A 23,382-nucleotide genomic window follows, 5' to 3' on the forward strand; every position below is an offset into this window, starting at 1 on the left:
TTAGGTAAGAATTTAAGTAAGAATTCAACTTTCATTTTTAAGAAATTAGATACAAATCATTAGATTAAATTATAATAAACAAAATAGTTATCAAATGGGGTGTAAATATTTTTTGAGTTTGTTTTTATTTTTTTTTATGCATGTGAAAGCCAACCATTATATATATATTTGCAAACTTTACTTTTGAATTTATATAAGTGTTAAAATTTAATTGTTATATTTATAATAGTCGTTGAAATTGAATCTCAAATTATGGAAAATGGATCCTCCAACCTATACAACTATTATTATTTTTACATTTATATAAACTTGAGAGTTTATTTTAACACTTTTATAAAATATTTGAAGACTTAACTTTTTCTATGGAAGGTGTGAATGTATAAATTTCAACGATGGTTTTTGCAAAATCTCCAAAATTACTATTAATAAAGCATCAAATGTTAGAAGAAGAAAATGCATGTAAAAATAGTTCAACTCGGTATATAGTATGTTTTGACAACCATAATAGAAAATATGTGGTTTGAATCCTCTATTTGTGCGGTATAAAAAAAGACATTTTCAAAAATAGCAAAATATTGAAACTATTTATAAAATATAGCAAAATTCATCCAACTCTTTTAGTCAACCATTTAAGTTTTTTTGCTATATCTTGTTCATTTTTTTGTTATATTATATAACGGAGAAGGAAAGAAACTAGAAGACATTAAGGTTTGAGGGGTCGTTAAGGGCAAAGATTTTCTATGACTATAATAATCACGTATTGCTACAATAAATACTATTTAAAAGTCTTAAATTAGTTATGTTTGTTAAACACTATTTCAAAACTACCAATTTGCTACATTATTTACTATTTGCTACGGTTTTTACTATTTAACATTTATTATTTTTTTTATTCTTTGCTACAATGTTTATTATTTCCTTATCAGGTTAAAGTAGTCTACCACCAAATACATATAATCATAAACCCAACTAAAATAATTTACACTAAAACACATAATAGTGGAACATCCTATTTAAGATCAAATAAATTTCATACCACATATGCCTCAATTTGTTAGGAGAAGAAGAATGAAATGGAGAAGATAATTAAATAAGGATGAAAAAAATGATGGGAGTTGAAGGGAGAAAATAGTTTTATTTTAAGAAATATTGATGTAAAAATGTGAGAATTTGAGAGAAAATGCGAAGGAAAATCAGAGAGGTAATGTGAGGCCAAGAAGATTTGTGAAGGATTTGTGTGAAGGATGACAATTGAAGAAGGGCCGAAATAATTTGTAAAGGATCCGAATCGGAGAAGAATAACCCAAACTATTTGTAAAAGATGAGAAACAAAGAAGAAGGGAGGGCAGTATAAAGAAGAAGGATGACTCGCCCTCCTTCGTAGAAAAGAACTTTATGCATGCACAAACTCTTTTTCATGAATGACTGAAAAGAAGAAGACAAGTCTTGAAGACTCGTCCACGCATGCCCCTGTCTCATTGCTCTCTGCAGTTGTGTTGTACATATCAATCGATCTGTATTTTTTTTTTAATTAAGTCGAGTCTTTAAAGCTCGACCTATATATTTTTTTTATGAAAAATAAAAACTTAGGAAAGAAAAAAGTTATTGATAAATGCATATTCTTTTGATAAAGTGAAAAATTAAAACCTTATTTATTGGATTTGTCTTCCACCATTTTATTTGTCCTCACTCCAATTTCTAACCACATAAATTCAATGATTAAAATATTTCTATATGATTTTATATTAAGAAGGATGAGAAGGAGAAAATTTCGTCCTTTAAATTCTCCTTTCTCCCAACTTTTGTTGACACAAAATTAAATAAGTGAACGTCTTTTGAATTTCAGTTCTCTCTTGCCACTGTTGCAATGGCCGGTTGAGTTTCCTCTTTCTCATCTTCCATCGTTTCATCATTCTTTCATTTGTCATCTATCAACTGTGCTTATTATAAAAAAGGAAAAAACAAAACAACTCGTAGAGAAATGATTTTGGATGAAATGTTTATAAATTTGGAAACTTTTTTGTAGAGATCAAAAGTGGTGAAGGAGAAATGAGAAGGAAATTGAGTTACGGAGGAAGCATTCCTTTGCTTGGACTCGGGACCTTCACTTATGACGAACGAGATTCGTTGGATGCTGTTGCAATGAAGGCCATCAAGGTATTACATCTTAAATTTATAACCCTTTCTTTTTACAAAAATAATAAATTTTAAATCAACCAAATTAAGACAAAATACACTTTAACTCATCTTTTTATATATATATATATATATATATATATATATATATATATATATATATATATATATATATATATATATATTAAAAAAATTAAAAAAGATTAAGATCAAGTTGAAGGTTTGAATTATCTCTCAATATTCTATTTATTTTCCTAATATATTAGTTAAGGTTATATTATTTTGGCACATTATTAAATAATAATGGTTTTGACTGTTTGAGAGAGCATAAATATATAAATGTTCTTTTTGTTATGTGATGTTTACTCTGATTTGATTTTTTTTTTTCTGAAAAAGAATTAAAACTAAAGAATAAAAGAGGTAACATTTCAAAGTTTAGAAGTATTAATTGAAACGAAGTTTAGAGATATATCTCGATGACAAATAAGCATTTTCCATAAATTCAACTATCAAAAAACTAAAATCTTGTCCAAACTCTAGAATGATATTTGTGTATTAGGGGTATATAAGCTCGAATAGATGGGCCAAAGTAAAAACACGGATAGCATGAACCATATCCAGCTAGTTCTCTAGAAAGCGATGTCTATTATCTAGCTACTCTCTTCAATAAAAAACCATTTGTGCTAGCTTCGAAGCATGCATGTATGAACCAAACACCATACTAAGATCATATCTCATTTATAAGTCATCGATCTGGCTCAGACGTGATTTCATGTCAACTAAAGTGTTTGGATTTTTTTTTTTTTTTTGTTGTTTATAGATTATTAGCTAAATATTAGATGGTTACTAATGAAGAAGAGTAAATACACAGATTGGATATAGGCATTTTGATACTGCAAGTCTCTATGGTTCAGAAGAAGCAATTGGAAAAGCTATAAAGAAAGCAATTGAAAATGAGACTGTGAAGAGAGAAGATATTTTTGTTACTACTAAACTATGGTGCAATGAGCACCATGATCCACTTTCAGCTCTTAATGCCTCTTTAAAGTAAGTAACTTTTCATTTTATTTTATTTATTGCCGCTTTTTTTAGACCTTAATTATAATTTATAATTTATTGGAAGGGTTGATTAGTTTAAGTGATTTCACTTCTTTTTAATAAACATCTATTTCGCTTCTAGATGTTTTGATTTGTAATTATTTACTTTCCATTAATGGTTTAAAAAATAAATTAAAGTCAAATTTTGAAAAACAAAAAAAAGAGTAGTCTTTCAACATTAGTTTTTGTTTTTTCTTACAATTCAATGGAGTTTGATTTCTAAAATAAAAAAAAAAGTCAAATGATCAGGGAGAAGCAAGGGAGAGAAGGAAAAATTATAAAAAAAATAGAATACTTAACCAAATATTTATCCTTCTAGAAAAATAAGTATAATAAATTTTGTCTTTAGTAATTTTTTAAAATAGTTTGGGAATGATTCTATTAAAAATAGAAATAGAATTAAATTATTGAAAGAAAAGAAACGGACAATGAGGAACGTTCGTCTTCAAAAAACTAGAAAAATGTTTTATTCAAGGAAAAAATAACGATTTTTTATTTAGTTAATTAATGATTAATAGATTATAAAAATACCCCAAAACCCTATGAATTTATTCCAAAAATACAATTTTAAAAAAATGTCATACCAACTTTAATTTTTTTTGTAAGAATTTTTTAAAAAAATAGAAAAAAGAATTGATGAACTATTTATACACCAAAATCAATAAAATTTATTATACTGTTTTTATAGTTTTTATTTATAATTGTATTCAATAAAAGATTTCACAATTTAAATCCTTTAGTTTTACGATAATTTGAAACCCAACCTAAATCTCTTCGTTAACAATTATTTATTAAAATTGAAGTAAATAATATACACCATATATAAATTTGATAATTGTTTAATAAAAAAACAAATAATGACTATTTACTCAAGAGTGGATAGTGCATTAGGGTATAAAGGTACCTATAATAGCTAATAATCTCAAGGATAACAATCAAGTAGTAACCAAATAAGGTAGCTAATAATATATACAAACTTTTTTAAAAAAATTGTAAATGTAGCCAAGTCTTGTAAATTCAATATAATTTATTAGTAGTAATAGACTAAAATATTTACAATATGATCTATTAATAATAAACGTCGACAGATTTAATTATATTTGTAATTTTTTAAAATATTGTTATATATGTTAGTATTTTAAATCTAATTGTTATATTTGTAATAATTGTTCTTATGTGTGGGGTAGACGTTTGGGATTGGACTACGTGGACAGTTACTTGATCCACTGGCCAGTGAAACTAAAGCCATGGGCTTCCTATATGGTGCCCAAAGAAGACGATTTTGATGAAATGGATCTTGAGACCACATGGAACCATATGGAAAAGTGTGTGGAATTAGGCTTAACTAAGACCATTGGTGTTAGCAATTTCTCTTCTAAAAAGCTCTTACATTTGCTGGATTTTGCTTCTTTACCTCCTGCCATTAATCAGGTACGTTTATTTGTTTACCTTTTAGTTTAACAATATCCATTTTCGTTCACTACATATGTATTAATTGAGCTATGTTTATGCATATTAGGATAGGCATACAACTCATTGACATATTAGTCGTTGGTTATGAGATCTTAAGTATATGTAATGCTCTTTAACTTGTTCAATATGGTTTCTGTGTTTATATTGTAGTCACATGTAATTATTGAATGGTTAAGATATTGATATTTATGAATTAGACACTCTTTTCATTTGAAGGTCGCAATTGCAACCTTCTATAGACTTATTTACCTTGTTAAGTATCCTTGTTGTAACACTATTTTTGAATTATGAGAACAAATTTTTCTTCAACTTTTAAATTTAAATATGGCTAATAATCTTCGTATTGTTTAGAAGAGAAAACATTGGTAGATTCATTGTTACATTGGCACCCTCAATACTAAGTATTATGTTGTACAAATTACCATTCTAACTATGGATGATATACCTAGGATATGGTTTAGAAAATGCATGTATGGCATGTCCTACCTGATATTTACGATAAGAGTTGAGTAATTAATATATTACCAGGATAAAAAATAAATTAAATTGGAAGTAATATAAATATAAATAATATATTGCTTACTTTTGTAGGTAGAAATGCACGTAATGTGGAGGCAAAGGAAGCTGAGAGAGGTTTGCTCTTCAAGAAATGTGCATTTGACTGCATACTCACCTCTTGGAAGTCCATGGAATCCATATGGCCTGAAGAATTTGCTCAAAGATCCAATTGTCAATTCCATTGCTTCCAAGCACGAAGCAACTCCCGCACAGGTAAAAAACGACTTTAAAATAGTTTAAATCATTTTAAATTAAAAGAAAAAATCGGTGATAGACATTGAAAAATTGATGGTAGACATTGATGAACATGTATCAATATCTATTAATTATTAAGGGACAACAACGTTGAAAATTATGTTTAAAAATGAAATTAAATGTTGAATACATCTAAGTGGAAATTAAGATGTATTTTGAAGTGATTTTAAATAGCATCAAAGTGGTTTTGGAATGCTAACCATGTTTGAATTTAATTTGATTGAAGGTTGCACTAAGCTGGATATTATCAATGGGAGGAAGTGCAGTAGTGAAGAGTTTCAATGAAAGTAGATTAGAGGAAAACATGGCCTCTTTTGGTCTCAAATTGGATGAACAAGATTTGCAAGAAATTGACAAGTTGGAAGAAAAGAAGATGGCTACTGGTGAATTTCTAATCAATGCTACAACAGGCCAATACAAAAACATTCAAGAATTGTGGGATGGTGAAATTTGATTTTGTATGTGGTTGGTGAATTAGCTAATAAAATTCAAAAATAAATTCATATGGGTTTAAGCAATTCATTATTCACTGCTCAATCTAGAGGTTTTAGGTTTGAACACAATATGATTTTTTTTTATGTCTTTCAAGTTCGAGCAACGAAACATTTGTGGTTGCCCTCAAGTCTTGGTTCTCTAATAAAAATAAATCAACTTACCATCGTATCTTTGATTAAAGGAGAAAGTGATATTTTTTTAAAAAATATCTATAAGTGGTACAACCAGGTTGCAAGAATAAATTATTCAATAAACTTGGGGCAATGTTTCACTATAGAATTGATGGGTAAACGTACTTCAAATTTACATTTAATAGTTATTAAGAGATGCAAATAATAGAATTCATACTAATGTGAGTATTAATAAATAATTTTTAATTTTTTTTTCATTATAATATTATTAGAAAGTTTATGGGATACAAAGAAATAAATAGAAATGGTAATTAAATGTGGTAATTAAATGTATGGAAGTAAAGGACAACAACTTTTTGTGCTAAATTTGGAAGGAATTTTTTTTTTTGAAAAATTGGAATGGATGATTATTTTAGCAATAATAATTAAGAATATAACAATATTCGAAAAAAATTTAAATATAGCAAAACTATTACTGAGACTTGTATCGGATATATCAGTGATAGACAAATATTTACAACATAGTCTATTAGTTATAGACTTATATAATTGATAGAATTTGACAAAATTTGCTATATTTGCAAATTTTTAAATTGTGCTATATACTTAATTAATTTGAATTTAATTACTAAATTTGCAACTATTCCAAATATTTTTAATTAAAAAACCGGGTCCAATATTTCATTAGTTTAAAACAATATTTATGTCACTTGTTTGAAAAACATCTCTTATCTCTTATCTTTTAAAAGCGGCAATATTTCAAAACTATACTTATACAAAAATCACATTGCGTAACGTTTTAAACAAAAAAAAAGAAAAGAAATAGACAGCTACACTATTTAAGATAACCGTCACATTATTATAAGTCCAAATTTCTTTAAAGTATTTCTATTCCAACAGTGGTTTTAAAACACAACATCAATGAAAAGATAGAACTAAATTTCACACACAAAATTTGACCATTATTTTCACCATTCTATCTACCGTAAAATACATAATACAACTATACCACAAATTTCATCATTGTCGTGTAAAAATTGAACTTTCCCTCTCTCAATATCTACGAATCTTACACAATTTCCTTTTGCCATAGAACAGAATAAAAACCTGGCTCTCCTATGCCCTCAAGGAAACCAAAATAGAAACCACTTCTACAACATAAAGAAACCAAAGGAAGAGGAGTGGCGTTGAGATAACTTATAGCCCATAAATGTATTTAACACTAGCACAAAACAAAGCTACAGATAAATTCAAAGAAGAATCAAAATTTCAGATCTATGATCCTAGGAACTTGTCTACTCTTGTGTTGGCTGACCTTGAAAGGAACTTCATGCAAATCGGTGGCTTGACTCCCACCAAAGCCAAAATTGAATTAGGCAACGTCCATATCCCATCTCCACATATCAAACCAGATGCTACGGCGGGACCAAACGCTTCGGCTTTGGTTTTGTTTAACTTCTGCCATACAAACAATATCAGACTTCCAAGGCTCATATCAATAGCAAAATATGGGCCTATATAGAATGGTATGGCCATTGCCATAGGTAAAGGAATGAACCTTGCCCACTTTTTTGGTATCAAGTCTTTAATCAAGTTAATCAAAATGGAGGTAGCGAAAAAGATATAACAAAGGGTAAGGCAGTTCTTTGGTAGACTTGAGGCACCTTCAACACCCAACACAGACATGTTGCGAAAGAGAACGGCGTTAGGGGCGGGGTATTCACCGGTTGGAAGACCAAGATCGTCAAATGCCTTGTAGAAGAGCCAAAAGACACAAGGGGAAATAATGCAACCCATTGTTGTGCCTACCACTTGGCTGACAAACATGGAGCGAGGTGAAGCTAAAGTTAGATAGCCAGTCTTGAAATCCTGCGTAAGGTCTGAGGCTGTCGAGACAATGTTCATCATGACCCCACAAGCTGATAGACCAGCAATAATTCCCCCACGCGAGGGCCCAGCCCATGCGCCAATTGTGAAAATGGCAAGCTTTCCGTAAGTGGATGCCAAAGACCAATCCGTGAGTCCACATCCATATGCATTACAGAATGCCAAGACAGGAGCAAAGATGTAGATGACCAAGATATAATACCACTTTAGCTGGGGAAAGATGTGTGGAAGAGTGTTCATGGACACAACAGCGATTACAACATAGCCTCCAACAGCAAACCAGATTGGTATTTGATCCTTGAGAAATAGTTGTTTCCTTCGTGCATCATCATAAGATAACTCAGAACTTGATGAATTTTCCATGGAGAAATCTTCACTCTCTCTTCTACGTTGAAGTTGGTCAAACAAGCCAGAGAGGGTCCGAGTCAGTACTTTGAAGAAGTTGTATAAGCCATCACCAAGAATTATAGCTATTGCTATAAATACCTAAGGTCAATGTCAAAATAAGTTCCCTTTTAAGTGGGATTTTTTTTTTCTTAAATTAGTGAGCTTGTTTGAGATGAAAGATTACCTTATAACCTTCAAGTCCACTTAGGTCATCTGACCTCAATTTCTCACTATACCATTGACCTCTTTTTTCTTCTATGAGAGGCCACATTATGCCCCAAGAGATAATTCCTCCAACAAGCACCGATACATTTATTATGTGAGGGCAAATCATCCCTACTCCAATATATGTTGCTGAGAAGTCAAAGTAAAACCTACATAATTAACCAGAAGATCATAGTGAACCCACATGTGACAATGTCTTGAAATTGAAACGAAATGTTTTATTCTTGAAAACTCCAACTCTTCGTGATTTGACATAGAAGGTATATAAAAAGAATACAGCAAATCAAGTTCCATGAATCAGTTGAAGAATAAGACGAAAAATCAAAGTGAAGTAGTTAGATATATACTTGTTTGCATATGCTTTGAGCCCAAATGTTGGGAAATGTGCAAATCCACAACCATCTGCTGATGTAAAGAACCATTGAAAAAAGCCCCACAAGAAGCTCACAGAGAAAAACCTGCCAAGCAATCTCACCTGTTTCCTATAATATTAGACAAAAGAAAGTATATATTAGAAGGGCTGCTTTCATTTGGATATCATTATAATTTATTATACATAACAACACATTACTTTGCTAGTGCAGCTCCTCGGGGAGTGTGGAAACTATTAATCAAATGAGCAGTAGCAGTACCACTTGGGTAAGTTAATTTGAAGTCTATGACCATGATCTGCAATTAATCCCGAGTCAAAGTGATCAAAGATTCAAAATAATAATGAATATTATCAAGTCAACATGTACAGAAACTTCAACTTATGAAATGGAGCATAAATTTCTGTTCTTTTCCTAGATTTTGAGTAGGATAAATGTGGGGCATGGGAGTTTGAATCTGTGACTCTATAGAAAGAGCACTCATAGAAGCCCTAAATAAAGATATTTGTGAATCTTGTGTGATATAATTGTCTCTGAAAGCTCCTTCACCATGCATTACGTGGCAGTTGTTTGTATATCAATTTATTCACATTAATATATGTTGCATTAAAGTTTTCATAGCCTATTTTGGGATAAAACCAACTCTGAAGCTTTAGATGTAATAAACTGAAAATATTTGCTACTAGCAACATGACAGCATACCTTTCGCAAGGGTACAACTGAGAAGAGACCAAGAAAGCTAACAACAAATAAAAAACCAATCATCCATCCTAATGATGGATCTTTGAAATCTCTGCTGCCTGATGCTTTATGAGCAATCCGTTCACTCATTCCAAATAAGTAAGTTCCAAAACCTCCTGTCAATAGAAATAATCCAAAACAAGAAATTCAATTTAGCCCAACAGAAACCAGGAATTAGTTAAAGATTTGTCCATGGACTTCTATAATTTCCAATGATATGGAATAATAGTCTTCTGAGATTCTCCCACACCAGAAACAGTACTCGGTATTAAAGAGAAGTTCACTTCTTGAAAGCTTAGTACACAAATAGCCTTAGATCAAAGTAGTAATGAAGAACTTTCACAGACTTCTGGGCAAATGAGTAAAGTTTTTCTTCAATTGAAAAATGGATGTCAGAATCCTCCTATCATGGTGATGGACCGGTCAAGGAAAAACAACAGTCAAGTAGCTGAGCTACCAAGGTATGGTCAAATGGACCATCTTGGTCCATAACTTTAATAATATGAATTGTATAAGACGACTTTCTGCTAATAACTTTTTCAAAGGAGATACAACCATATTTATATTGGAACGAAAGTTTTCTAATTGTTTGTGTATGCAAGTTGCAGCTACAGAGCTACTTCCATTAGAAGAAACAAATAACAAAAGCACGGCCACACGCACAAAAATAAACAGATATGTAAAGTTAATTACAAGCAACAAGCAACCATTCATCCAAAAAAAGATCAGAGCAATCACGATGATGGCACAGAACTGTTCACAGAAGTTCACAAAAATCAGCGCCAAGAACACACAACAAAACAACAAATCGACGAGCTGAAAGAGAAAACGATAACGAAAACTTGAAATCGAACTTATACTTCAGTACAAATTAAGTATGAGCAAGAATCTACAACCAGCTAAAGAAAATGATTAAGGAACAAACCGCTGAACGCGATGCCAGACGAGGCAACAACACAGGTTTGGATGACGGTGTTCTCCTGCCTGGTGAAAGGCTGCTTCAATAAACCTGATCTCTCCAAAAATTTCGTCCAGGACTTGACAAAGAAGAAACCTAATAGACCAGCCGAAACGTTGAGTGAAGGTATAATACCGGTGGTGAGATTGAGCTTCATTACAATGAAGCTGAACAAAATGCTCAGCCAAAAACTAACAAAAAAAGCCCTAAACGTCAGCTGTTTCCTCCATGAAGGAACTTCTTGGTCTTCAAAGAACTCCTCAATCGATAATACTCCACTTCTACTCCCAAATCTCTGCCTGTTCTTCTGATTTGGATCGCGTTCAGAATCCAAACGCTTCACAACACGATTATCAACACCTTCCTCCTCCATAATGTATTGATAAACGAGGATTAAGAGGTTAGAATCAGAAATGGAAAGTGATATTTGTGATGAATTGAAGCAAAGAAGTGGAATTCATAGAAACCGCATAAAGATTGAGGATGTTGCTATCAATTGATGCGTGGATGAGAACTTGTTGAAGAGAAGACAAAAGAATAGCCAAAATTAGTCTCCGATTGACTTCGAAGTCGGCGATTTCGAGAGGAGCCATGAGGTCCGACAGCGATAGGAGTTGCCAATGCCAACTTGGCCAAAGGGAAATTTCCTCACTTTCACCATTCTTACTGACTTCCACCTCCCCCTTCTTGTTTCTTCCTAAACTTTATCATATCATTCAATGCACTAATTAATTTAATCTTAACACTAGTTATACATTAAAAGAAACTTTCCTATTTTCAAATACATATTTTCGCAATAAATATAAGTAACTACTCAGTACATGGTAATATATCATGATTTTTGTTAAACTTAGAAAAAGTGTTGAATTAGTTTAAGCTAAGTTGAAATTCAAGATCTTACCTTTTCAACTTTTATACGGGAGAAGATCTAATAGATTTAGTTTTTTAAAATGTAATTGCAATGAAAATGATATTTTTACATTTGATCAACTCTATTATCGTTAGACTTCGACAATTTTATCTAAATTTTATTGCATGCCTAAGTAGTTAACTAGAGGGATGACTCAAATGTTTTCTTTGATTGAATGGGCGATTCATTAATTCAAATTTAAGAGCTAAAAATATCAATCATTATCGTTATAAGATCAACAAGAATCATAAAAGCCGACTCCTAGTGTTGGTTATAGAAGTAAAGAAAGCCACATAGATGTCGACTTTGTAGACTTCATGATGGATGATTGATAGAGTCGACCATAAGAGAAAAATAATCCCGAACTATAGAGGTCAACTCATAGGGATGACATTTGGGTGATATTCATAGAGCTTGGGGAAACCAACTCTATGGTGATAAAGATTATGTCAAAGTGTTAAACATTTTAGATATGTATATGCCTAATAGTGAAAAGAATCTCACAATTCATAATAATTAATAATAGTTTGATTATAGATCCGAGAAGTTAAATAGTGAATGATTATTATATAAAGATTTCCTATATAACTACGAAGGGTTGAGACATTTGAGTTACTTTGAAAATGCTCTAAGTTCTCTAATCTCTAACTTTCTTCAAATTATTAATGACTCAATCGTTAAAGTGTCGATGATCTCAATAAAATAGTTTTCTTTTTTGGTATTGTGCAAGGAAATTATTTGATTCCTAATAATATTTTATATTTTATGATATTAGTAATTTGTCAAAGGGTGGTTGAGAAGTAAGCTTTCATTTATGTGTGAGTTTTATTTTTTATTTTAGAACAATTTGTATTATTATTTTGTTTGCTTTTAAAAACGAAGATTAGGTGAAGATATTTGGTTATATATTTTTAAATTAATTTCACAAAAACAAGTAAGAGTTTGAGAGTGTTAGATGTCCTTCAAATTTATCTTTTCATAATTCAATATAATATGTTATCTAAATTTTATAAATTATCACTAATAATACCTTTTAAAGGAAAAAAAAAATTAATTTTGTATATATTAAAAGTAGGAACTTTCCCACTATAATTTTGATATAGTATTTGCATGAAAATTTCCATCCCACAAAGTGTAAAGAAAAATATTAACCATTTTTTTGGTTTAGCAAATTACTAACTAATTCACAAATTGTTCCTTAATCCGTCAAAGTTAAACATCATAGTTTAGGTAAAAAGGAACAAAATTTTTTGTTGTAACATGGTCTAGCATTTAATATCCTATAAGTTTTACGCCAAATATAGTAAACTCGAATACATAATTGCTTGTAATTAATTAAGGTACAAATGTGCTGACTCAAACAACTCATGGATACAAAAACAATTATTAGATAATACACGTGTTAACTCAACTAATTACGTGATTGTAAAAAGAAAATTAAAAAAAAATCCAAGAGAATAAGACATAGAATAATTTAAAAAAAAATGAAAGGTGGAAGCTTTTTGAGACATATTATTAATTAAACAGTCAAGAGAACGGGTAAAGTAAGCTTAGTATTGACATGCGCTCCACTTTGAAGTGGGAGGTTGCTTGATTGCGCGTCACATTTATAGTTGGTTTCTAAAGAAAAAATGACATGTGGATCAATAATTGGCAATGGTTGAGTGTTGGCAATAATTAAATATAGTCTGCTGAAAAATGGGAAGCCACGGGCAAATGAGGAATCCCATATTGCTGTCATCCAATGGATCTTCTTCGCATCGTGATGTAACCAACCACGCTGTCAATGTTCTAGGAGACATCCCATCAACTTTTCTATTGAATTCCACGTGGACGAAAACAACTGATTTTGGATTTTATACATAAAATCAAATCAAATTTTAACATAATAATCCAATCAAATAGGTGTATTGATTGCTTAATTTGGAATTAAACTATACTAAATTCAATATTCAAGTCCAACAATTGAAACAAATTTCAAAGAAGAAAGTTCAAATTTTTGTGAATGTGAGGATTGGTTTATTTGCTCTACTATTGTTGAACTGAAAAAAAAAATACTTTTTTTTAACCTATGATGTATCCGATGACATAAACAATGAATTTAAAATTCAACTATATTTATTAACCAGCATTAAATAGAAATTTAAAATAAATGTAAACAAAGTAGTCGGCTAATTTTAGTATAGATGGTATGGCAGTTGATTAATTTTAGAACCAAACATTGAATGTAAAATAAATTATTGGAATAATGTATATAGTAGAATCATAAAAAAGAAAAAGAAAAGGTTAAAAGTCAATGGCTTCATCATGGAAATATCCATAACATTAAACTTCAAATGGATTCCTCATATTTCTCTGTTCACGTACGCTTTGCTTTGTCAGCAACTAAATATCTTTCTTGTGTTATCAACAGAAGCAATTTTGAAACTAAATATGAAAAAGCAAATGCTTACAATCTCTAAAAATCAGGAGACATTCATTATTACACGAGAAGTAATTTGTGTACAAATCAATATATACAAATGAAAGTTTCACTGCCTGAAAGAGTAGGCATAGAAAGATGGAAAAGGAACAAAAAAAGAAAAAACCAAATGTAAATACATTACAGACTAAGATCAGCTCCTCTTAGATCCTACTGGAGATTAGGGTCCTAACCTAAACAAAATTCTCAAAAGTATTAACAAAAAGGAAAGAATTTCCTTGATAAGTTCTAAGCATGAAACCTCTGGTTACGTAACTAGAATCGCCGCGAGAGGAAGAACTCGTAATCTGGATGCGTGTTTCCAGAATTCAGATTTCCTTTCTTAACAACAGCTCTGGCCATGAGAGATGCAGTCTCTTCCAGGGTCCTCAGGCGCTCCTGGAGGATTCTAGGAGGATTTAAGTTGGAGGTAAACGTGGACGTACGCGTACTGTCTCTAGGTTCAAACCAGCATTCATTCTGTTCATGTAATGTCACAAAGAGAACGTTTATGAAAGATACATATCAACCCTTATGCAATGCAACAATTTTAGACACTTCGTTTAGGATGTACAGGAAGCAATAATAGCAATTTATCGATGTAAAACAAAAATCACACTTGTGGTTTACACGTTGAAAACTTAATAGATTGACAAATACGCTGAATCTAAGGAGGTTTTCTTCATCCCCTTTCACTTGAAGATTTGAGGAGGGAGAAAATCAATGGTTTGTCTAGACATCTTGTGATCAACCCCTTGCCATTAGTCATGTCAGGAAACCTAAGGTAGTCTAATAAAATGTCAAGGATCAGTGGATCACTATCAGTATAGCTTTTCCTTTCAGGTATTATAGGGAAGAAAAAAAGTACTTGAGTGCATCTAAGGTTGTAGCCACCTGTGTACATCCTACCCACGTGTCCAATCACAAGTTGTCACACGATAATTGATTTTCTTTTTTCTCTTTGTAATTAAAGGGGTTGCATGAAGATGAGTGTAGCCTAGGTTACACTCAAGTACTGCTCATAAGGAATTATGATAGGGAGAAGCCCTAATCCAACAATTCATTAAGTTGAATGGCAAAACCCTGGGCATTTCCATCTATACGTAATCAGCCCAAGAATAAGGTACTGACCGATTAACACAATTTATAAAGAGAGAAAAGGCAGATACAATCTTCATACGTGTTGTTTTTTTGTTTCCTTTACTAGTATCTAAACAAAATGCACAGCCATTGAAAACGTTAAAGCCTATTGGAAATGGAATTAAAAAAACTTTACCTGTGCATTATAACTTTGAAGACCCACGACTGGACAGACTAAGCAAGAATTTGTATCTTGGGAAGTTCTAGAAACAAAATGTCCTAGCGAATGGTAAGTCAAAAATGCAGCTCGAAGGTTTCCATCCGGTATCCTATAAATGGGATACCATGCCACTGAGTACCTGAAATGCCAAAAACAATTAAATCACTTTTTTCACTTTAGAGGTGCTGTCCAAATGACATACATAAGTCAGAATTTGGTCATATATGATTTAGTTCTAGTAGACTATGGAACTAATGCAAACTGTTGCAAATATTTGTCACACCAACCATGATCCAGCATGCAGATCATCCAAAGTAATGGAATTGAGTACGGTCGGATCACCATATATTTTTCCTTGCAAGCCATCTCCCTCGACTAGCTGATGTATCCTGATTAAACAATAGAACTGAGATCAATTTCAAAGCAGTTTTCAATTAGCAATAAAAAAAAAAGTGTAAAGCCTTGTCGAAGCTTTCTAAGATAACCAACATATCAAGCAATTTGCTGATCCTTGTATTAAGTAACTAGAATGCAGAATTTGAAATGCAAGCATTCCCTAAAACCAGCATAATATCAAAAAACTATTGATTGAGGAGAATGAGATCGAAGGCAATCACAGGATCATGAATAAATACATAAATAGCTGCCAGTGCCCATCGAAGTTCATAATGACTGGAAAATGTTTTCCTAATAAATTTCACTAGAGTCTGATCGATTGTTAAATTGTGAAGATTTTGTGCTGAAATGTTTGTGGTGTTAAGTAGAAAGGGGCATTGTCAACCATATTTTTCCTTCAAGAGTCAAATTCTGTGGGGTTGACAAGAAGATTATATATATACTTTCAGTGTTTTAGAGAAAATGGAATCTCCAGGGCCTCTTGAGCATTAAGCAGCAAGAGATGGAATGCAACATTTACACATTGGCCTTCTCATAGAACACCAATATAGTGTCTATACTTTATTGATATCTCCAACAGAGATTACAATATAAAAGAACAAACAAGTAAAAAGAAACTCAAGAACACTTAAAGGAACCCTAACCCTCTACCCTTCCTTTCTTTCAAGGAATGTTGCAGTCCGTTACCTTCACCAAAATCTTCATGCCTTTCTTCCCTCTCCAACTTCCTATTTATAACCAACTAACTGCCAACAAATCTAATTACCCTTATACCCCTGCCCTATACTAATCTAGGTATCTAACAGCTTCATCTTCTCTAGGCCAGCCTATTGAAGGACATGTAATTAAGGTTGATTTCTGGAATCCAGTAGTATAAAAGAGTATGGGGGAAAGTAATGAAAGAACACAATTTTTTCCCTTCAAGACGAGGTCACCCTACTCTTTCTCATTCTGGGCTATCCAACATCCTTACTATTTTCTTCCTTTAAAATTCATAATATGGCTAACTAATGGAGAGAGATGTTAGCGTGTTCATTTAGTTGATTATAAGGGTAGATGGAGAAGTTATAGTTGTGGTTATTATATCAAGTGAAACTAATGCCAGAAGAACACTTACGAAGCACAAAGGACTCAGTGAAGCCAAAGGGATTTGTTTTTAACAAGAAAATTTAGAGAAGGGAATGAGGAAAATTTCTTCTAGGGAAGACTGCTATCTAGGCAACACTAATAAGAGATGAATAAACCACTGCTGGAACAAGGCTGAGGCAGGGTGAAACCTCCAATTTAGACTATACTAGACAGAGCAAAATTTAATAAGAGAAAATAAGCTCATAGCTAGAAATTTTGGAGACTTGTTAGCTAAGTGGCTAAGTCGTTGAGGTAATTCTGTGTTAAGAAGATTGGATAATTTAGGTAAATCTAGTTAATTCAGTACTACTTAGTACTTTGGCCAAATTCTAAAGCGGTTGTTGTGTCAAATCATCAAACCCAACTATCATGACAAGAAAATTTCCAAGAACAAAATTTTCCATTAAAGTTTCCACTCCAATGCTTAAACCTAGAACCTGAGCTATAAGCCCATGCAAACTCCCAACCCCTACCAAATGATTCCTCAGGGGCTGTCATTTATTAATCTTTTCCAAATAAAGTTCAAAAGTTGGGTTTGATTTAGCATTTGCCGGATGATACGTCTGCTGGATTGCCACAACTACTTTGTGATCATACATTGCAAGGGAAAGCAAGGATTTCCTTGTCTTGTGCAATAAATGGTACTCTTTAAAAGATTTTCTACGAAAGACATTAAATATAATTTGTTATATTAGTATCCTATACCAGCTCCACAGACACACATAGGAAAAGAAATAGGAAAAAAATTTGGATATCATCTCTCCCATTTGTAACTCTATGGCAAAGTTTGTCTGATGAAAAATAATAACTACAGTAATAATAAGTTAAGGTTTGATTAGAAAAGATTTGAGTTAAAAAATATATAACTAACAAATCACACTAGTAATTTCCAAAAAAGAGTAGGAGCAATTACTTATCAAATAATGGCCTTCTCAGTTGAGGTTGTTCCCCTTCAAAATATTCAAAAATAAGTTCTGATTCTCCAGATAATTGTAGGCTCGCCGATTGTTCTGAAGACTTCTTCTTCTCAGACGCTAAATGTTGCTCTGAACTATGAAACTGATTACAAACCCGCAGAACGCTTGTATCATCAGTACAGGGCTTGGGAAAAAGGAGTGAAAATATTGGAAGATGACAAGTAGAGGGCTCCTTCACTTTTATATCGCTTACACATGAATTAAATCCCAAAGGACCAGTAGCTGTTCCCACATGAGTTTTACGGCTCTTAAATAGTTGAACAGCTGAAAGAAATGGGACAAAATATGCACGGAATGCAGAGTTAACAGCACCAAATCCATTTGAATTTTCCTGACCCTTGGCTTTTATTTCTAAGCCATAGCTGCCATGTTTTTCATACCATTGCCACAGGCAACCCAAAGAAATGTTGGTAGTCTCGTTGCTACATGGTATCACATCACCAGGCAGATTTCTTGGGCAAATGTCACTGCTTGAATTGGGTCTCTGGTCGATAACAGGGGAGGATAAATGAAGGAATCTTTCGAACTCTGCAATTGGACAACCAGTTTCCATTTGAATAGCTTCAGATGCCAATTGCGCCCTACATGCATTATTCACTGCTTGTTCCATTCTAGACACATCTTCACATGAGGATTTGCAATTAAAATGTTCATCCACATCGAACTCAGACTTATGATCCTGTAGTGTGGTTGTATCATAGCCATACATCTTCTGCACCCCACATTCATGTTCTAAAGGACCATCATCCCTATCTCTATAATGCTGGATCCCCTCAATTACATCAGAAACAGGATTTAGTACGTTGCAATTGACTCTTTCTTTAATTGATTTTTCCAAAGTGCCAAACTCAGCAGGCTGCGTATTTGCATCTCTCAGAGATGAAAAATCAGGTCTGGCCAAGGTGATCGATCTGGAACCTTCTGCTCCACTTGGCAACCAGTTCTGAAGAGGTGATCTAGATTGGGTGTCATGCTTGCTGCGTTCATCCAGGGAACTTCCTTTTGTTGCTTGAAAGAAAAGATGAGGAAGGTAAACGGAAGACTTAACCTCTACTGGATTTGACTGATTTAAGGAGTTGCATGACTTTGGCAATGAGCTAGAGTCGTTCCCTACTTTTTGAAAAAAAAGATGAGGAAGGTAAACAGGAGACTTAACCTCTACTGGATTTGACTGATTTGAGGAGTTGCATGACTTTGGCAATGAGCTAGAGTCATTCTCTACTTTTTGACTGCTCAAACCATCGTTGATAAGTTTGTTTGAGATCAATTCATCTAGATGGACTTGTTTACTTTCAACTGATTCAGAATTTGTGCATTTATCAGTAGAATCATTTTGAAAACAAGATCTTGGATCGCCACTTGATCTTCTTATGTCAAAACCCATAGATCGAACATCCAACTTTTCATTTGGTGGTTTGTGAACCATTGAACTTGTATTACTACCACAACTATTCCTTGTAGGACGATATATCTTCTCTTGTCCTGAAGTATTTTTTCTTTTCAACCTCCTGGGACATTTTTCTTTCAGCTGTTTTTTGTTCCCCGTTTTTTTATCCTTGACCTTTGGCATTTGTACACCAACAACAGGATTACAAATGCCTTTAAACTGTTTGCTGATAGGACTAACTTGGTCTAACTGTTCAGAACATCCACCACTACTGCTTCTTTGAACCTTTTGCCAGACAGTATGTCTGTTTTCCTTTCCCGTACGTCTTTGTGAACTCCCCAAACCACCATATCTATTCATCCTTGAACTCCCGGTCAATTTTTTATTTTGCTTAGTTTTCTTTCCAGGTAAAACTGAACAAGTTTCACTAACAGTACATCCCCGAATACCAAGATTAGCTTTCTCCACTTCAGCATTCAGATCTACCTCATCTCTTGCTGAGTTCTGAGAAGGAGAACTTCGTTCTTCCAACAGATCAACTCCAAAACCTTGCTTTTCATTTAATTTTAAGTTCAGATCATCACAGTTACCGTTTAAACTAACCCACTTAGAATCACGGGAAATATTATCCAAATAATCCTTAGAGCAAAAATCATTGCAGCTGCCAGCAATAAACCTCTCTCTTGAATTTAGCCCCACATCGACATGGATACAACCAGGCACGTTGATTAGGGCCTGGTTTTCAGATCCACAAACTTTATAATACCCACTGAAATTCTTTATTGCCAAAGATGAAACCTTAGATGAATGTCCGTCAACAATTTCAGATGATACTGAATCCACAGTTCCAAGTGGCTGAATCACAGAATCTTGTTCAAAATCTGGCAGAAAAGTTTCTTGTGCAATCGAGCATAAAACAGATCTATCTCTAAAATCTGAATCATTACTGCCACATGCTTCTGACAAAAAACTTGCACGGGCAGAATCCTGGAGTGATACTTCTGTTTCAGCAGAGACAAAATCAGAAGATATATTCTTACATTCTATTTCTTTCTTTTTTGCCTTCTTTCTTGGATTTTTCTTCCCATATCTCTGCATTTTAGCTCCATCAACGGGAATGTCAGAGATTGCAATAGAGTCACTTGACATCAAAGCAGAGCCGGAGCATGAACTTGTACAAGGGAACTTGCCAGAGGATTGTTTTGGTGACTTAATTGCTTTACTATCCAGTAACTTTTTATTGGACTCCAGCAGGCTTCTACATCTGAGTGAATTAAATGAATATGTACCATTGGAAGCAGGGCCTTTCTGCACCAATTTTCTCCCAGCTGTAAACTGATTCATTTGAGGCAGGCAGCTCAGATTCAAGCTATCTAAGTATTGTGGTGGTAGTGCAACAATTCTCCAGAGTCCATCAGATTCGAGTGTAAGACAACTAATGATGGCACGTCTGGAAAAAGGAAACCAGGTAAAGAAATAATAATCAATAATTTCTTCTCGTTGAAATAAAGAGACAGAAAAAAGTCATAGCTCAACAATTGTATGACTAAAACATTACCTGTAATCAAAAAAATTTCTCCATGCAAAAGAAGACACTTTAGAATCCTGAAAGAAATGAAGGATGACGTTTAAATATAAAATATGCAATCACAATTTTATGCAAACAAAACCAAAATCAAATAGAATAATTTTTTCTTAAATTACGTACCGTACTTATTCCCCTGGAACAACTGTTTTTCTCGAGTCTCAATTCTAATGACTCCTTTCCTTTGTCTAAAACTTTCTGAAAATCACTACTTACAAGAGTACACTGCATTGTTTTCTGTCATAGTCATCAACACGGTTCAAAAGATAAGAATTCTAGTGGAATATTTCCAAGGGCAACCAGTAAGGTTGTTAACAAAGTGCGGTTCAAAAAGGACTCCAGAAAAGGAATAATGGAATATGTATTGAGAGTCTGAAATAATAAACTGATTTTTATTTTGACATCACGGCACATAAGTATAGCACACCCACAAACAGATATGAAGAAAAAGAAAGAAAAACCTGAAGAAATATTTTCTTAAATGTTCGTCAAAGTTTTCATATTGTAATTTAAAGACAATGCTTTGACATGATGACAATCATTAGATCCGAACAATACTAATAAATGTAATATCCGAAAATCATTAAAATATGAGAATGAAAATATAATTTGGGATGGTGCCAAAAGAAAAAGAAGATAGAAAGAGTGGCTTAAAAAAATGACAACTTCCTTATTGAGTAAAAGTAGATTAAAAGAAATTGAGATAACAAGAATCTTTGTTAAATAATAGTTCACAATATCTAATCCAATTGAACTTGGGTGTCATCTTTTGACTACAACCATAATATCCACTATTTTGAATAATTTTGCTCATGACTTGCCTCAACAATTCTTGGGGAGGCTTTGCCCACCCAAAGTTAGCTTCCAACAAAATTAAACCCATGAAGTTGATCATGATACCATGAAATTAGAACCTTAATTAATACAATTCTTATGTAACTACCAAATACAGAAAGGCAGATTCTAGCAAAACAAACAGCGCTAATGTAGAAAAATCAGAAAGCTCAGACTTCTTGAACGAAGAAACAAACAGAGTTTTGATAAAGAGAATATTAAAGCCATTTTTCTCCAGGAGAATGTTGTTTATTAAAACAAACGAATAGCCAGAAACCCAAAGAATAGACATAAGGTACATGCATTAAGGGAGAAAACCCAGATAGAAAAAACAACCTTTTCCTGAAATGTTTTTCCCCAATCAATACAACAAAAAGCTGTAGCACACAAAACTTACCGATCAAAAGAAACTCGTTCAACAACCAAAACTTCAATGAAACATTATGAAAACAAGATGAAGAAAAAGAAGAACATATACACGGTACGGCTCCATTGAAATTAATCACCCAATTAGAACCATTGAGGAAGGCTAGTACTAAATTTGACTAGACCCACAAATATCAAAGAGAAATTGAAAACTCTCAATTTAAGAACTATACCAATTTAGACACAATCTTCACCCAAATATAGCCACAGGATTCAGATTACAGGGTAACATACAAAATCTACAACAATCAACTATTTGCCAAAATTAGAAACGTTTCCTACCCTGTCATCTCTAATTCAAAATAGAGAAACAAAGTAGACAGATTAAGATAGAATAGATTATATATCGACTCTTTTAGGAAAAAAAGCATACAATGATTTCTAGTTACTTTTCTATAAAAGGAGCGCGAAAATTGGATAGTCAAGCCATTTCACTACACACAAATCAGAGAAAGTCAGTGAGTGATCGATTAGCTAAGAGAAGTAGAAGGAAACTGACCCATTTCCATTGGCGGGAGAGAATCGAAGGAATTACAAGGAGAAAAGCTTGTTCTTCAAGTGGACAATAGCGTTTATCTTTTTCTCTCTATCGGAATTTTGCTAGTGGCTTGCTTGAAAGGACCTGCGGCTGATATAAGCAAGTATTTTTTGGTTTGTATCTGACGATTACGCTTTTCTTCATTTTATGACGGTCACTCTCTATTAAGTAAATACTTCGTATTGTATTTTAAATTGGAAAACATTCAAAATTATTTATAAATGTGATAAAATAGCCAAATGCAATAGATAATAAAATAACTTGATAGATTAGTACATGTGTTGATAGATTATTACATACCATCTACTCTATTATATTTTGTAAATATTTTGATTTATTTTAAGAAGATCGTCAAAATAGTGAATTTGATAAAATACTTACAAGCTATATCAAAATTTCATATTGTATCAATAACAAATATTTGATAGATATCGATATTCTTTTATTAATGACATTAATAAATCGTGATAGAAGTCTGACAGTTTCTATCGGTGATATAATCAAAAAATTTGCAGTTGTAAATATTTTAATTTATTTTGCTATTTAAAAAAAATGTCCATTCATTTTAGTATATTTGAAAATAATCCTTTTATATTGGTATTTATTCTTTTGGAATTAAATCTAATAAGTTCCAAAATATTACATTTTTTTAAAGTTTGAAACATGATATTTTTTCTTGTTTTTCTTTTTTTTAATTGATATAATTTTACCAATTTAAGCTTGGT

General features: G+C 32.5%; 3 protein-coding genes across 4 annotated transcripts; 1 reads left to right on the forward strand and 2 right to left on the reverse strand.

The window, feature by feature from the left end:
- Positions 1 to 1,716: 1,716 nt before the first annotated feature.
- Positions 1,717 to 6,183, forward strand: LOC101211734 (NADPH-dependent aldo-keto reductase, chloroplastic). The gene is made up of 6 exons (XM_011652724.2): positions 1,717 to 1,874; positions 2,027 to 2,157; positions 3,008 to 3,183; positions 4,422 to 4,665; positions 5,299 to 5,478; positions 5,747 to 6,183. Exons 1-6 carry the CDS (start codon positions 1,868 to 1,870, stop codon positions 5,972 to 5,974), a joined length of 966 nt encoding a protein of 321 aa, XP_011651026.1. The 5' UTR covers positions 1,717 to 1,867; the 3' UTR covers positions 5,975 to 6,183.
- An 893-nt stretch (positions 6,184 to 7,076) lies between these two features.
- LOC101211969 (probable metal-nicotianamine transporter YSL5) lies at positions 7,077 to 11,399 on the reverse strand. 2 transcript variants are annotated; one of them, XM_011652731.2, is made up of 6 exons: positions 10,683 to 11,399; positions 9,719 to 9,873; positions 9,217 to 9,314; positions 8,993 to 9,127; positions 8,605 to 8,794; positions 7,077 to 8,519 (listed from the first exon to the last, which is right to left on the reverse strand). In XM_011652731.2, the coding sequence occupies exons 1-6, from the start codon at positions 11,086 to 11,088 to the stop codon at positions 7,422 to 7,424; spliced, it is 2,082 nt and encodes a 693-aa protein (XP_011651033.1). In that variant the 5' UTR covers positions 11,089 to 11,399; the 3' UTR covers positions 7,077 to 7,421. The 2 variants fall into 2 exon arrangements, with proteins under 2 accessions (XP_011651033.1, XP_031745530.1); XM_031889670.1 differs by lacking the exons at positions 9,719 to 9,873; positions 10,683 to 11,399 and having other exon boundaries at positions 8,605 to 8,774.
- A 2,662-nt stretch (positions 11,400 to 14,061) lies between these two features.
- Positions 14,062 to 22,776, reverse strand: LOC101212209. Its single transcript, XM_004137590.3, has 7 exons — positions 22,619 to 22,776; positions 20,983 to 21,096; positions 20,833 to 20,879; positions 17,824 to 20,724; positions 15,674 to 15,775; positions 15,363 to 15,525; positions 14,062 to 14,566 (listed from the first exon to the last, which is right to left on the reverse strand). The coding sequence occupies exons 2-7, from the start codon at positions 21,088 to 21,090 to the stop codon at positions 14,363 to 14,365; spliced, it is 3,525 nt and encodes a 1,174-aa protein (XP_004137638.2). The 5' UTR covers positions 21,091 to 21,096; positions 22,619 to 22,776; the 3' UTR covers positions 14,062 to 14,362.
- Between the last annotated feature and the right edge of the window lie 606 nt (positions 22,777 to 23,382).

This window comes from Cucumis sativus, chromosome 1 (genome assembly GCF_000004075.3).
Source record: "Cucumis sativus cultivar 9930 chromosome 1, Cucumber_9930_V3, whole genome shotgun sequence".
In the NCBI taxonomy this organism is placed as follows: Eukaryota; Viridiplantae; Streptophyta; class Magnoliopsida; order Cucurbitales; family Cucurbitaceae; genus Cucumis; species Cucumis sativus.

Coding starts and splice junctions, on each gene's coding strand:
- LOC101211734 (XM_011652724.2), top strand. Junction 4,666..5,298: donor TACCTCCTGCCATTAATCAG/GTACGTTTATTT, acceptor TTACTTTTGTAG/GTAGAAATGCACGTAATGTG. Junction 5,479..5,746: donor ACGAAGCAACTCCCGCACAG/GTAAAAAACGAC, acceptor ATTTGATTGAAG/GTTGCACTAAGCTGGATATT.
- LOC101211969 (XM_011652731.2), bottom strand. CDS start 11,088: ATGGAGGAGGAAGGTGTTGATAATCGTGTTGTGAAGCGTTTGGATTCT. Junction 9,128..9,216: donor CGAGGAGCTGCACTAGCAAA/GTAATGTGTTGT, acceptor CTAATATTATAG/GAAACAGGTGAGATTGCTTG. Junction 8,795..8,992: donor CTCAAAGCATATGCAAACAA/GTATATATCTAA, acceptor TTAATTATGTAG/GTTTTACTTTGACTTCTCAG.
- LOC101212209 (XM_004137590.3), bottom strand. CDS start 21,090: ATGCAGTGTACTCTTGTAAGTAGTGATTTTCAGAAAGTTTTAGACAAA. Junction 15,526..15,673: donor GATCTGCATGCTGGATCATG/GTTGGTGTGACA, acceptor TTGGCATTTCAG/GTACTCAGTGGCATGGTATC. Junction 14,567..15,362: donor TTCAAAGTTATAATGCACAG/GTAAAGTTTTTT, acceptor TTACATGAACAG/AATGAATGCTGGTTTGAACC.